The sequence below is a fragment of the Acartia tonsa genome, chromosome 12 (genome assembly GCF_053477335.1).
Source record: "Acartia tonsa isolate MP-2025a chromosome 12, ASM5347733v1, whole genome shotgun sequence".
NCBI classification, from domain to species: Eukaryota; Metazoa; Arthropoda; class Copepoda; order Calanoida; family Acartiidae; genus Acartia; species Acartia tonsa.
The window spans coordinates 28,624,736-28,640,810 of record NC_137271.1 but is presented as its reverse complement, the minus strand read 5'-3'; the positions used below and the strand labels follow the sequence as shown (position 1 = coordinate 28,640,810).

Here is a 16,075-nt window from a genome sequence, read left to right as displayed (position 1 = left end):
TGAATAATCTCGTAATTGTACATTTTATATCCGCGGAAAGCTGTTAATAATAAGATACGAAAAATAACCATTCTGTACATAACATAATTAACTTTTCAGGCAATGAAGTTGAAGGTTCTTACTGGTGTCCATTCTCCTGATCCATTTAGAGTCAAGGTAACATTAAGCAGCGAAGCTACTCTGTAATTCACTGTCTGTCTGTCCATCAGTCTGTAACACTACAGAAAAATATTATTTTCTGGGCTGCTATTTTAGAAAGATTGCTGATTTTCTTTGGATTCATTTTTCAAAAGCGGATCCAGTATGTAACTTTCTTGGTCTGTTGGTCTGTCAGTAATGCAACAAAGAACATATAAGTGTATTTAGAGAGGTTTCGTGAAGTCCAACATTAAAAGCCAAATAATGAGAAACTTTTTAGAATTGATTAATTTAGATTCTAGTGTCCTGTCCCTTAATAAATTAACCCGCGACCGTTGCTCAACGCGTAAGCGAATCCGCTCGTCGTCATGGAGTTGATAGGTTCGAATCTTGGCCCGACACTGCGTCATAACTAGAGACGTTAATATGGTTCCTACTACAGCTATATCAGATCCGCGACATAAATAGTTAGGGTAGTAGAGTATGGGGAAAACCTGGTCCATAAACAGGTGCAGATCATTACAATGCACAGTTAGGACAAAGGTCGTGGAATTAAAGGGTTAATTGTCTTTTGGATATTACTTATCCTAATATCCTTGGGTGTTAGACTATCGCATCCCATCACACGCAGATTCTTTAGATGATCACTAAAAAATCGAAATAGAATCCCGCCCTTACGAGGTTATAGGTAAAAAAATACAGGTTACCAAATTTATACATTTTAGGGTCCCATGTCAAATATGGTGGAATTTTCTGCGGATTGGAAGTGTCCCGCAGGTTCAAATATGAACCCTAATCCAGAATCCAAGTGCAAGGTCTGGTAAAATCTGGGTACACCCTCCAGAGAGGTCTGGGGATTCGGGTAAGCAACCCCCAGAAAAGGTTTTGTAATTATGTTAATTTCATTCAATAATATAAAAGAAAAAAAACTCTCTCATAGACTTAAAATGTCTAGTAAAATGTATCTAAAATGAAATATATATAATATCAATCATCTGCCATTAAAAAAGTTACATATTTTTCATTATTTTATGTAAGTAAAAATGGTCATATGTTCAAAAATAATTCATATAATTTTAATTTGTATTGGCATTATTTAATTTTGTACATTGTATTCTTATACAGTTTTCATTTTCATTGTTTTTTAAATTTGAAATTAAAACCAATCCATTTGATTAAGACTGTATTAAAACATATAATAGTTTTTTAAATTTTTTTTCGAAGTAAAATGGCCATACAGCAATTATAAATAGAATATAAATTAATAAATAAAAGAGTTGTCAATTGGAAAAAAAATAATATTTGAAGTACCTAATTGTGCCTAATAATATTTATTATCTTGTAAAAACGTTTTATGTATAAATATATACTTCCATAGAAGGATTTAGGCTATTTTACTTAAACACACAAAAAAAAATAATCTAAATTGGTAGTCTATCTATTTATCTATGATTAATTAAAACAAATCTAATCTGAAAAAGTTAAGAAATTTTAATTTGATAAAAAGTCACAAAACCTTTATTTTTTACTTTTAATTTATTTGAAGCTTTTATAGTGCCTATTTAAAAGGACGTCATACTGGCCAACCATTGGCCAATTTAAATGTATACTGGTCTGCCATTGCTAATTTATTATGTATATTGACTTATCATTGGTCATTTTTATTGTAGGACGTCGTTTTTTATAGGTATTAAATTTTTTCTTGAGAAAGATGGTGCTAAATGACAATATTTTTTAAAAAGTAAACCACATAAATAACCAGTATTCTTTTAACATAAAAATGTATGTATGTAATAAAATGTATTGTATGTTAAATGTCGTTTTCCATAGATTTTTTACTGCAAAGTCACATAAATAATATTTTTTTCATCCTATTACAGACAATTTTCCACGAATATTAAAATAAAAATCATAAAATTAATACCGTTTTTTTAGCCCGTGCCTTCGGCTGAAAAAAAGTGGTTTTAATTTTACAACATATCATTTTGATATCCGCGGAAAGCTGTCTATAATACGATGCGATAAATAACTATTCTTGTGTGGTATGCGGCAGCTCTGGACCATGCAGAAACCAAGACATTATAGTGATGCTACGCACCTAGCTAAATCCTGTTATTCTACAATTATAAAGCCACCTGAAAATATGTCAGATAACGGTACTGGTTTCATCTCTCAGTTGTCCTGCAAATGGAGGGAGGGGTGTTACCCCTCCCTCTCCCATCTTAAGCACCGGAACCTTCCCCTTCAACCACCAAGTTATCAGCACCACCTCAACCCTGAGGATAAAGGATCTAAACCTGCCCTCACCTGATAGAATCACCCCCACACAGACTGTTGTTGTCACAAGTAATCATCAAACCTTCCCTCTTCAGTACCCAGACCTACCACTCAACCCCTCTGTGCTTATCTACCTATTGTGCTGCTCCATGGGCTATCCTGCCTGCCCCAGACAGGGATAGCCATCTACCTAACCATTGCAATTATCTATGTTTTACTGTATGATTTATCTTTAACTATCTTTATTCCTAATCCACATGTATTTATATTATGGTTAACTGTATTCTTAATTCCCCCCCCACCCTTTCCAGGGATGGGGAATCATGATTGCCCAAACTGACTATTGTATATGTATTATAATGCTTTTATGTTATGATCATTTATTCCTATCCATGTAGTTATTGTTTGTTGTATATAGCTTTAGTATCCTTTAAACCTCCAATAAAGTGACAACTGAAATAGATGTTAATTCTTGTCTAGTAAATGCTAGAGAAGCGTAGCTTCTCTATAGTAAGGTGTCCACGTCTGTTCACACTGCCGTAGTCTTTATTCGAACTCTGGTGTCTGCCATTTACCCTAGGCGGATACCACAACTTTGGTGACAGCTGTGTGAGATTACGGCGAACCACAAGTGTAGAGCAGACGCGCATCTGAGGCTAAGGTACTCCCAGCAGTGAATCTGGCAAAACTGACGCAAGCAACCTGAATTACCCACCCTGGACAGCAAAGTTTAACTCTGCATCCGGCAGTTGTGGAAGCGAGACAGCGAAATTTGACGAATAACCGCGAGCAGCGCTGATATCTAACGGAGAATTGAGCGCTCAAAGGGCTGAAACAGGCCTGCGGACCGGCTGAAACAAGCCAAATAAGTGTAAACGGCTGAAAATAGGCCAATTTTACTGCAAGAGATAGCAGGATCCGAACCAGTGGCGCTAGCAGGATGGGACATTCCCTGCCGCCATCAGCTGGATTTGGATAAGCGGCGCTAGCAGGACGGGACATTCCCTGCCGCCGATAGGCTGAAACACGCCACATAGCTGCAAGCGGCGCTAGCAGGACGGGACATTCCCTGCCGCCGATAGGCTGAAACACGCCACATAGCTGCAAGCTGCGAGCCAACATACGAGTGTAGTGCACCAGAACAGAGAAAAACTACGTCAACTCCAAGTATCCTGAGAGGCTACAACGCAGCCACCCATCTAGAAAAACAGATATTAGGTCACATTGCAGGGATTACCACCCTGGTATGATGGCTAAACAATAGATTTATGAGCAAAGCTTGGCAAACAAATTGTTGTGTTGTGATAAATCTAAAAATAGAACAGGCTTGGATTTATTGTGTATTGTGATAACAGCTAAAAATAGAATAGGGTTAGTAAACAAATCTGTTATGCAATTGTGATAAGGACAAAAATAGAAGCTAGATGTAATATAATAAAGACCCTGATATACAATCAAATCACCTCAAGCCTATAGCACAACAACAATACACCCCTTATTCCAAGGGAAAGGGAGGAGCCCCTCTCCATTGAAGGCAAATACAATCAGGGTGATATAATAGATAAGCCTAGGATTAAGAAGAAAAGGCACTATTACACCAGCACACAGTTACCTCCCTCCCTCACAAGGGAAACGGACGGAGTTACCCCCGTCCCCTCACGCGCTTCCCCCTTCCTACCCACACTAGACTAAGTCCGTCTGTAGTGTGGGGCTAGCGATCGGACACACAGAGCGCCATTCACGGGTAGCGCCACAGAGTGCGGAAAATATCATAAATCCAACGGACGAAGCGGACCAATGAGAGAGCGAGTTGAGGGGTGAGAGCGCGTTTTCCCCGTGTGCGCGGATTTGACGGTGCGGACGCGCGTTGCAAGGACAGGAGATTTCACGCACACACACACACACACCGGAGCGGAACTACTCCATAGCATTTAACAGGGGTATTTTTAGCAAATAAAGAATTACAAGCTTCTCTCCTTCTAGCTCTAGTGTGATAAAGGAAAACCCAACCAGTTCCTTAAACCCGCTCAGACCCTCAACATCTTCCTAGCCTGCCAACCCTACTTCAAAGCTGAATGGTTAGTGAAACAAATATATGTATATATAAATACCCAAGTGATAAATAAGGTTGTTTTTTTTTTGTATCATGGGTACAAGTAAGTGAATACTAACCTCACCAAACAACACTGGAAACTGATATGGTAACTGAACGAAAGTACGCCCACCCTGTGGACATAGCCTGACTTGCTGCCCCACACTGGGCAGTGGTGGTGTGTACCTGGACCATCGACCTTCATAGTTGTGAACTATATACAGAGGAAGCGTGATTTTTTTGGAGCAAGGAGGAAAAGCTAGCTAGTTCTGGGGATATTCCTATACACGTATATATATATATATGGGCGTGTAGCCATGTATATATATAGATAGCCTACCTATCCATATATCTACTAGCGGATACGCTCCTAGAGACATCTGTGGATGCCTAACATATTCCCTGTTACCTTTAAGCTAAGATCCGCTGGTTACCACAGAAATCAAGAGCTATACTGGAAAGGAGAACAACCCAGGCTCAACAGTTAAACAAGACGCTGGCACCCACAGACCAACCCCCTGCTATTTATCATGGGGGCGCGCCAGCCACAGAAACTCTTGAGCCAGGAGGACCGAGCCTACGGCTACGTGGACTACCACCCTAATTACACAGCTATAGTATTTATACTAGGGGTGAGCCGGCTCGAACCTCCTTGCGGCGCGGCTACTCTACTCTGCTTCTATATCTACAAGATACTACTTCTGTTATTACTTTGGCCTACTGTGTTGAGTACAGTGAACATCAAACACATGCCAGGTCACAGACCCCTGGTCCCTGAGATGCCCTTGTCTGGAAGGGTGACTGAATGTCCGCTGCACAGCTCCTGTTCAGTTGGTGCTCAACGCACGAGAAATAGCAATACTGGACTGGGGATTGCTGAACCTGTAGGTGTCCTCCTGGGGGTGTTGAACGATGCAACTGAGCCTAATGAGAAGGTGACAAGCTTCAGAGACTTAGTGGCCAGCCCCAAGATGGACACTACCACCAGAACTGAGACTCCAACGGGGCCCAGCCCTAGGGCCAGTACCACCTGTTTCTGGGGTGGAAAGGTCCTCCCTGGCGCTGGCCTCACCAAGCTGGAGGATGGGGAGCTGTCCCAGGGGAATAGGCTCTTCACCCAGATGCCCGACGCGTACCTGGGGGTGGGGGAGCCGCCACCCAAGCCTCCCTGGGAGCCCCCAGGCATGGAATGACTGGGGACCGGCCTAAGGATGGGGACTGGTGACCTGCTTCAGTGGAAGACTTTACCCAGCACGGAGGGAGCAGGGTTGACCAGCAGCAGTGAGGCTGTTCCCCCACACTCCAAGACCAGATGCCGCTACTCTGTTGAACCACTGCACATGTCCCAGCCAAGTTCCCCCATGCTGCTGAAGATGGAGGCCCACCAGGATGCAGAGCTCCAACCAGGGAAGTCAATAAGAAGGCCACCCCTTGCCAAAACCAGAACCACCGCAGGGGCTCCCCACCAGCAGCTGACGGAGCCTGGCAGGGACGCAATACCAGCTGGCAACTCTGGCCCAACTCAGGTGGCTACCAACAGTCTGCTGACAGTCCGGAATACAGTTCAGGCTACCATCAGTATGGCATCTTCTGGGCCTTGCTGGTCCACCTGTGGGTACCTGTCCACACACTGGCCACAGGTACCCCCCCGAGATCATAGCCCCCTTTCCCACTGGCACCATCAACGGCCTTTGCTACCAACCACCTGGCATACCCAGAGGCAGGATCCCTCATGTGGAGAAGCACCTGCAGAAGCTAAGGCCGAGGCTGGCCTCGCCACCCAGGGGAGGAGAGCCGCTGTTGGATGGAAGGAACCTGTGTGTATGGGGAGGAGGCTGAATGTAACCAAGGAGCCACCACAAGCAGCCCAGCACCGCCTGACCCCTAGTAGGGGAGACCCTGTTTGTCAGCTGGTGCCCCAACTGGAGGAGGAGAGACCTGGCAGGTTGATACACCCTGGGGAAGCCGGCCTGATGGGACCCAGCTGGACGAAGGGGCGCTGCCGCTTCAACGGCCACACAGCCGCCAAGTGTAGAACCGGTTGGGACCGGGCAATGAAGAAACACCAGGCCGCCCAACAACCTGCATGCCACCAGTCTGCCACCCAGGTCCACCTGGAGGGAGATGCCCAGCCGTCACCCCAACTAGCTGCCGCCGCTGGGGCCGTGGCTACCCAGGAGTCTGTGTCTCAGATTGGGACCATGGTGGCCAGGATCAACGTGCTGGGAGGAGCGGCTGAACCCAACCGGGTTGGCCTGGACCTCAGCCGCAACCACAGGGGACCGGTGTCCGTAACCCCTGTCACCCCCAGCAAGAGCCGAGGGGCGCTACCCAGCGCCACCGGGACGGGGTACGAGGAGGCCCTGGCGGCCGCCGAGTGGGAGAGGCAAGAGGCGCTAGCCAGCGAGTCTGAGTCGATGTATGGGACGCCAACCGGCGTCGCCACCTGGAAGGAACGAGAGGTGCTTCCCTGCACCACCAAGCTGATGTCTGGGGCGACAACCGTCGCCGCCACCTGTGAAGACTGGGGGGTGCTATCCAGCGCCCCACGCTGGTGCCTGGGGCGACAACCGTCGCCGCCACCGAGAGACCTGGACCCCTGTGAAGACTGGGGGGTGCTATCCAGCGCCCCCACACTGGTGCCTGGGGCGACAACCGTCGCCGCCACCGAGATACCTGGACCCCGGAATGAGCCCGCAGCCCCAGAGGAAGGGGTGACACCCGTCACCCCCAGCCAGCCAGAGCCCCCAGCCAGCAGGGAGAGTCCAGCTGTCCCTCACCCTCAACTGCATCCAGCTGTCTACCTCCCTCAACCAAGCCAGGGTAATTGTATTGCACTGGTGTACCAGGAAGTTTGGGCTGGGCCAAACTTGCCTGCGCCCCCTGCATCTGCCCCAGGAGCCAGGGTATCAGCCATTACCAGCCAAACTGAAGAAGCTTTGACCGCTGCCTGGGGAGTAACACAACTAGATGCGCCAAGTGCCGAGCCTAACCATAGAAGTAGAGGATCCCCAACAATTATGTCTACCCAAGATGGAGACAATGTGCCTGGACCCCTTCAGGCTAGGGGAGGAAATCCGGAGCCTTGTGCCTCCAGTCCACCAGCAGCAGTGTCCGTGGATGGGCCTGTCTCCCAGCCAACTAGAGCGGAGCCACCCTTGCAGATCCAAGACAGCCTCCGGCATAAAGGATGGACTGTTACCTTTCCCTACCCCGCAGGTCGGACTGCCATGCACCACCTTGCCAATGTCCAGAATGAGCCTGAAGGAGGCAACGCTCCTACAGTATGGCAACCACCACCTGCCCGCGTTGACAGAGACCCTGGAAGCCGAATGAACCTGACCAGCCCCGAGGGCGAAGAAACTGCGCCTGCATCCAGTAGCCAGCCTGCCAGCAGCAAGGTGATCAACACGATGGAGACCACCAGCCCAGTGGAGAAACCTGAAGAGGTGTATACCAGGCGGCTGTTGGTCCAAGCCCCCTCATGTGCTGTACCACCCCTGGAGGTTGCCAGGGTGGCCTCAGAGGTACACATCCAACGGCCAGAATATCCAACAGGACCAGCTACTCCAGCAGATATAGCCGATTCCGTTAGACCTGGGGAGGGCTGGAGTCCACCACCGTCCAGCAACTGGTATCCTGGCGGACCCATTCCACAAGGACAACAAACTGAAGGCCGCAACCACTGTCGGAAGTCTGGCGGTGCAGACAACCCCTCCAGCCTTCCGAGGGGAGAGTTGTGGTATGCGGCAGCTCTGGACCATGCAGAAACCAAGACATTATAGTGATGCTACGCACCTAGCTAAATCCTGTTATTCTACAATTATAAAGCCACCTGAAAATATGTCAGATAACGGTACTGGTTTCATCTCTCAGTTGTCCTGCAAATGGAGGGAGGGGTGTTACCCCTCCCTCTCCCATCTTAAGCACCGGAACCTTCCCCTTCAACCACCAAGTTATCAGCACCACCTCAACCCTGAGGATAAAGGATCTAAACCTGCCCTCACCTGATAGAATCACCCCCACACAGACTGTTGTTGTCACAAGTAATCATCAAACCTTCCCTCTTCAGTACCCAGACCTACCACTCAACCCCTCTGTGCTTATCTACCTATTGTGCTGCTCCATGGGCTATCCTGCCTGCCCCAGACAGGGATAGCCATCTACCTAACCATTGCAATTATCTATGTTTTACTGTATGATTTATCTTTAACTATCTTTATTCCTAATCCACATGTATTTATATTATGGTTAACTGTATTCTTAATTCCCCCCCCCCACCCTTTCCAGGGATGGGGAATCATGATTGCCCAAACTGACTATTGTATATGTATTATAATGCTTTTATGTTATGATCATTTATTCCTATCCATGTAGTTATTGTTTGTTGTATATAGCTTTAGTATCCTTTAAACCTCCAATAAAGTGACAACTGAAATAGATGTTAATTCTTGTCTAGTAAATGCTAGAGAAGCGTAGCTTCTCTATAGTAAGGTGTCCACGTCTGTTCACACTGCCGTAGTCTTTATTCGAACTCTGGTGTCTGCCATTTACCCTAGGCGGATACCACACTTGTATGGTTTTATAGGCAGTTGTCTGTAGATAAGGAAATATACAATTTCTATAAAACCACACTAGATGATGTTTTTCATCAAGTTCAAAACCGGTTTCTATCCAACAGAAATTTTCTGATTTAAAGTCACAGATTTTAATAAATTGATAGATAATTAATTAAAATTACAATAGCCTTTCAGAAATCATAATAAAACAAAATTGTAAAAATATGATATTTTAATAAAATGATATTGTTAATATGTAAATTTCTAATTATTATTCGTACTTATTTCTAAACTAAATGTGATATTGTAATTATTTTATAAATCAAACAAATATATTTGTTGTTTTTTAGATTGTTTTCTATTGCCGCCCCCCACCCCCTCTCCTAATCGAAAGAAAGTTGAACGTTTAACTTTATCTGAAGAATTTTTTTATTAAGTATCTTAGCTGGTTTTTTCTGTATGCCTTAACCTATGAAATAGGCTCTAACTCTGAGGGTATACCCAGTAACGAACATAACCTAACCTAAACTAAAAAAAAAGAAATAAAATATGACTAACTATATTTTCAATATTTTTTTTTGAAAAAGGGTTTACTTTGCACGAGACCGCACCCTGAGGAAACCGCCAATGGTTACAGAGTAGCTGTGCTACTCAAAACAATGGATGATGAATTAAACATATGGGTCTCTGAACTTTCAGGTTTTCCAGAACAAAAATAAACTTTAATTACCTCAGACATACAATATATGAGTTATAAGGATTTAGGTATTGGAAATTGAAAATAATAGTAATTTTAATAACGGGTGCATTATTTACTCTCTTTATAAGGTAATTTACTACTCTATAGTGATTAATATTACCATAAATTTTAATAATCCGCAAAAAAAGTTTCATTACTTTTCTTTAAATTTCGGATATTACTATATTCTACTTTTATATTTGGGTGTTCTTTCTTTTCCGTATAATTTCAATACATATTAACAAAAGAACAAACAACAAGATTGGTGTTTAAAGATGGTAGAATTGCAAAGAGATCGTTTATGCTGTTGTAATAATATGCGATTCTCTTGATTTGAAAATGTGAAGCTTTTTATAGTGCCTAAACAATGACGTCATATGGCCTAGCATTGGTCAATTAAAATGTAAACTGGCCTGCCATTAGTAATTAAGTCTGTGTATTGGCCTATGATTGGTCATTTGTATTTTATGACGTCATTTTTATAAGCACTATAAAGATCTTCGAAAATTTGATACATGTGCGGCAGTGGTGAGACACTACATTTCTAAAATGGAAAGCCCCATACCTACTATTTAGTCTTATTGAAACCACTTGCCTTTTATTCCCAACGTATGCCTGCAGCCAATGCATTAGGACAACGCAAGAAACTCGGGTTTGAGTGTCAGCCAAACAGTATCATAACCATAGATGCCAAAAGCTATTTCGACGTCTTTTTCTCAGAAAAATAAAATAACTAGTATAGAAAGTGGAACCCCTTGGCTAATAAATGGTGTTACTCATTATCACAATAAGTTAAGACCTTTACACAAAGGTTTTACGCTTCATGGAGTTGGTTGCCTAAGGGTTAAAGCATTATCTAGTTCCCAATTACCCGTCATTGTGTCGTATATCCGCTCATTGTCGTCGAAAAGGTGATTGAACTTCGCATTCATAATAGATAAAGATGTTAAAAATGGTTACTACTGCTGATACACAAGAGGCGCAAAAAAACAGTTAGAATATAATGGGATTGCCTTTGCCGAAACAGTCGCAGCTTATCATTGTACAGTTTAGAAAAAAAGGTCAAATGGTTGGTTGTCTGTAGGACGTTTGGCCATGTAATCACGCACTTCATTGGCAAGATTTGGTTCAGAGATATAATATAATAAGACCTATTACAGTGTCACCTATCATATTTTATATTTCAGTCCGAAATTATCATGTTTTATTCCTTTATTTACACTATGAAGAAAGTTTGATATCAAAACATGTGTCGGTTCATACAGTAGGCTTAGTCAGTAGTAGTCTATACTTTCTTTCATTCATTCATTCATATCAAGTATTATAACATTAATGGAAAAGTTATACTTTGGCAGTTACAAAAGTTATATTTTTTAGGGCATTTTATATAATTTTACTAAGAAATAGTCAGAAAAGTACTGTGTTTTCCTTTTCTATTGACACAACTATAGTAATGTGAAAAATAACATTTTTAGCCCTGGGCCTTGTTAAGATATATGTACATGATATTTATTTCGGTGTTGATTAATATCTTAAATATTCTGATTATGAGGGTTTGTTTTCGGCAAACAAATATATTATCATTTGGATGTTGTCCAGATTTTCATGAAAAAAATCTAAAAAAGTGATACTCCTACTGGATGAAAGAAGTAACCAATTAATGAGGTCTATTTTTAGAAAATCGGATAGCGAAGATTTTTTTGTTTGCTTAATGTAATATTTGATTAAAAACAAAAAAAATAGTCAGTTAATCCTTAAAGTTTATAAACAAGGGGCCTAATTATTTGATTAAGGGGTTTATGGTTTAGCATAAAACCATCGAAAGTGATATACTGAATTTCCCTGATAGGCGCAACTTAAACCACTAGGTAATTTAAGAGAATACTTAAAATGTACTGTATAATATACAACATATTTTAGTACACTCTTTCTAAGCTTCCTCCAATTCAAATTTTTAGACACATTACAATCTTTCCCGATTTTGTATTACTTTTGCGGAACATGATTCCAGTTACGTCATATTTTTCTTTCCCGGAAAAGGGAAGGGGGGAAGAAAAAAAGAGATAGGAGAAAAGGGGTTTTCCCCATCTCTTTTGAAGAGATTTTCTTCCCCCCTTCCCTTTTTCGGGAAAGAAAAATATGACGTAACTGGAATCATGTTCCGCAAAAGTAATACAAAATCGGGAAAGATTGTAATGTGTCAAATTTTTAGATCTCTACATGGGTTTAGAATATATGGATATTATGACAGTGGAAAAATTTAGTCAATTCTTTCATCCATTAGGATGGGAAGGAATGAGGTAAAGGGGGGGAAGGCGTTTATTGTTATTTTAGCCAGTTAAAAGCTTCACTTTATTAGAGAACACGAAAATCTAGTGTAATATCCAATTAATAATAAATCCATTGATCTCTAATTTTTTTTATGAAATGACTTTATAGAAGCTTTTTATAGTGCATATAAAAGCCATTGGTCAATTAAAATGTATTCTGTCATGTCATTGGTAATGTAGTCTGTGTATTGGCCTATCATTGGTCATTTTTAAAGGCATTATAAATAGCTTTTACTTTATAGAACAATCTAGGAGTTAATTTAAAAATTAAGAATACACAATTATAATTCATTAATCAACTTTAAAAATAAAATTAGTGCAAAAATTATAAAATTATCAAGAATATTTTTTTATGTTTGTATCAAATTATGTAGTGAGCTATATTTTTTAAATTTTACGTCATTTTATAAAATTAGTTGGTTCGCCCAGAACCTCTGGGAACGAAGTCATTAGAGGTTGGGTGGAAAGATCATCCCCCCAAATAAATAAATTTTTTATTAAAAAGAACTTTTTTTGGGTGGGGGGGGGGGGTGGGGGATGGATTCTAGGAATCATATCTCCGGAGGGAGGGGGTGTTACAATATCATGCAAGTTTGAAATCTATACACCGTTTTTAGCATGTCTTGTTTTTCATACCTAATTATAGACTGTTTTGCCTATAATATTATTACATACCTGATACAGGAATCACAATGAAATCGATAGGACAATTCAAACAAGCCTCATTTAATATGAAACTTTTCCGTTAGGGACTTATGAAATGGCCCTAATTGTAGAAAAGCAACGCTTTTAACAATATACAAATAGGCCTGTATGCATATTTGTACTTTTTAGATGCAAATAAATTAGAAAGATGGGCTTGGCTATTTGTAAAGAAATGAGGAAGTGTCATTTGTGTTTATATTATTCCGCGGATTTTTAAAATTAAATATAATTTAACGATCTTTATAAAGTAGTAAGGTTTCTTTGTTAGAAGCTTAAGATTTCAAAAACTACTGAACTTTCTGACTATTTTTAAGGATGATTTTCGTTTTTTTTATTTTTATATCTTAGAAGTTAGCCTTGGGATGGTTTTATGTTATTTTTCTGCCTTTTTAATGCTTGGGATTCTTGGACTTAGTCTGAGAAATTGTCAAATTAATGCGCGAAGCGTACATATTTATTTCTCACCCCTTCAGAGCCTCTACTTCTCGGGGGAAGGGAGGGGGGAGTTGTAGGGACTAACCTACAAACAGACGGACAAACTGTATTGTATTTAAACTTTGTAACCCACTGCGACGACATCTTAAAGTTCATACATGAATCACACTATTCAAAAGTTCAAATTGCAATCTTGTAGATTTTGAATTTTTTATGGCATTCTTTTCCAATAAAAACAAAGTTTGAAGAGCCAACAACAAAATTGCATGAAAAAAATGTTGTCCTTCTATTAAAGGGGCAGCTTATATTGATAAAAATCTCCTGACAATAAAGCTTCTTATAAGTCTTATAGAAATACTATTAATACTTTCTATTTAAAGAACTGACTTTTTAAAGTGATTAGTTTATTTTTTAAGACTTCTAGGGGCACCGCCGTTGTGATATAATAAATTTGTACTGACAATTTTACATGAGAGAATAAAATATGACTATCCTGTCCTTTAAAAAGGCTCTAAGTTTAGTGTATTAAATTTATACGTTAATCAGGGAAGAAGAGGAAATTATTGTAGGTTTGATTTGTTTAAAACACTTTATCCCTCAAAATTTACTAGTCCCCAAAGTTATAATTTTACACCTAGACTTTAGGGGTACATTAATTATTGTTCCATTGTCCAATCTCTTACTCCCTGCATATCTTTAGAGTTCCAGAGTGGGTTGATTTTACCAAATTACAGCTAATATTTTGATTCCATTCAAATATTTGTTTATTTATGTAAACTTTAGTAACTGATAGGTTGGTGTTTTTGGGTTTTCAGTTTATTAAGATCTCAGAAACTGGTCGACCAATAAGCTAATAGTAGAAAAGCGTGAGGGAGGATTTTTAGGAGGGTTGATCTATATTGGGAGTTAAGAAGGTTGAATACCCTCTTCGAAAACAGTTCTAATTCTTCCCTGGACATATACAAAACTTCTCTGTTTAGAGAAGTATAACAGTTTACGAGATCTTTCTATTTAGATCGACAAACAGACACACAAGACACACACAAACACACACACATATATATTACTTTTATAAAAGTATTACTACCATTTAATCAAACTAAATAATCCACCTAGAGTGCCAAATGTGCTGTAATTATGTGAAAAAAACCTTCTTTAGTACTCCTACAAAGCATATAAGGTATATATGTATTATTAGTTTAAAGCCGTCCGTCCGTGCGTCGCGGAATGTACGCTGAAGGGCTTGCCTGTAAAATTTTTTGACCTTCATAAAATCTCAGTTATTCGCTTTGATTTTTCATGTTTAAAACGTACCTCTTACTGTTTTGTGATTTTAAAGCTATATAATAACCTATTTAAAGTGAAAAGTAATAAAAATAATGTTAAAAAAGCACATTTTGATAAAAGAAATGTTGTTATTGTGCTATATTTTTAGTATTATTTGATGATTTTATGAATGATATGACAATTTAGATCTGTTTAGCGTAGCGTAACATGGCAAAACAGAGATTTAAACTCGGAATAGTTATTTATCGCATTCCACGGATATTAAAATGAAAATTTATCAGATTAAAACCAGTTTTATTAGACATGGGGTTCCGAAGGCTTAGGCTAACAAAGCTGGTATTAGATTATGATTTTAAATTAATATTCGTTGAAAATTGTATTTAATACGATGCTATACATGATTTTATAGTATGGCTGAGATCTGGTTCAAATCCAGAGGATATTAATCGGTTTCGAAGCCATATTGAAAATAAATTAAACTTAATTTTCATTTCATTAGATTTATTTATATGTAAAAAGCACTGCCTATGTTATAGGAAATAAAGATGTGTCTGTTTGTCTTTGCGAAGCAGCTCATAGTGCCTATAAAAAATGACGTCATACAATATAAATGACCAATGAAAGTCCACGTAAAATATATATGCTGTACTCTGGTGCTAAGTTATATAAATTACCATTTGTTTTGGAAGATTTACTCTACACGTAATAATTATGATCATAAGTTAAGCTGCTTTATATCGCATTTTAGCCGCTATGCCATACTGACTATTATATTCACATTTACAAATTGTGTTTAAAAAACAAAATCTTAGAAACTGTATTTTATCATATTTCGACTATACTTAGATATCAATAATAACATGTAAAAGCGAAGCTTTTCAATATCTAAAACAATCATTTCACAACAAATACATAAATACAATTTTAATTAGACTTATAAATTAATATTCTGCTGATTAAGCTCTGAAACTCTACAAATGAAAATGTTCGTTTGTCCCACTTTCTGAGCTTAAGACTTGGCTTCCATGATTATTGTCATCCTAGTTTCAGTGTTCGAATTAAGTAACATAACTACTTGTGTAAATCACAGGTGTACGTTAATAGAGGATCAATTATTTATAGCCTCACAATATAGGGTACAAGAAAAGAAGGGAAGATCAATTTATTTGTCAGTTACCTATCCCTGAAGAAAGTTTTAAATTAATATTTTCGTGATTTTAAATTAGAAGCGATGCTACCCCTAACTTTGGTGATTCTCTGTTTGATCTTAAGTCAAGAAACTGTTATGAATTAAGATACTTTGTTAAAAATTTTATGTAAAAGTCACCGATTAAATAATTATCCTTTTTTATGTATTGTTATTCCTTCGCTACTTATTGACATGCTTATTCTTGTTTTGTATTAAATTGTTATTAAAATTAGATTTGGTATAGAGATAATTTGATTACTTATATGAATTTGTTAAAATAAGGATGACAACATTCATAAGTAGCGAAGCTTATAGACAAGAAAT

At 39.7% G+C, this 16,075-nt stretch overlaps 1 protein-coding gene across 2 annotated transcripts in view; it reads left to right on the top strand.

Annotated features, from left to right (window-relative positions):
* Window positions 1-2,190, top strand: part of LOC145334248 (neprilysin-2-like) — a 94,562-nt gene extending 92,372 nt beyond the window's left edge. For both annotated transcript variants that reach the window (XM_080179623.1, XM_080179624.1), the window contains 2 exons: window positions 100-156; window positions 864-2,190. In XM_080179623.1, coding sequence (XP_080035749.1) covers window positions 100-156; window positions 864-962 — 156 coding nt within the window. In that variant the 3' untranslated portion in view covers window positions 963-2,190. The remainder of the gene's footprint in view (window positions 1-99; window positions 157-863) is intronic.
* Window positions 2,191-16,075: the final 13,885 nt, after the last annotated feature.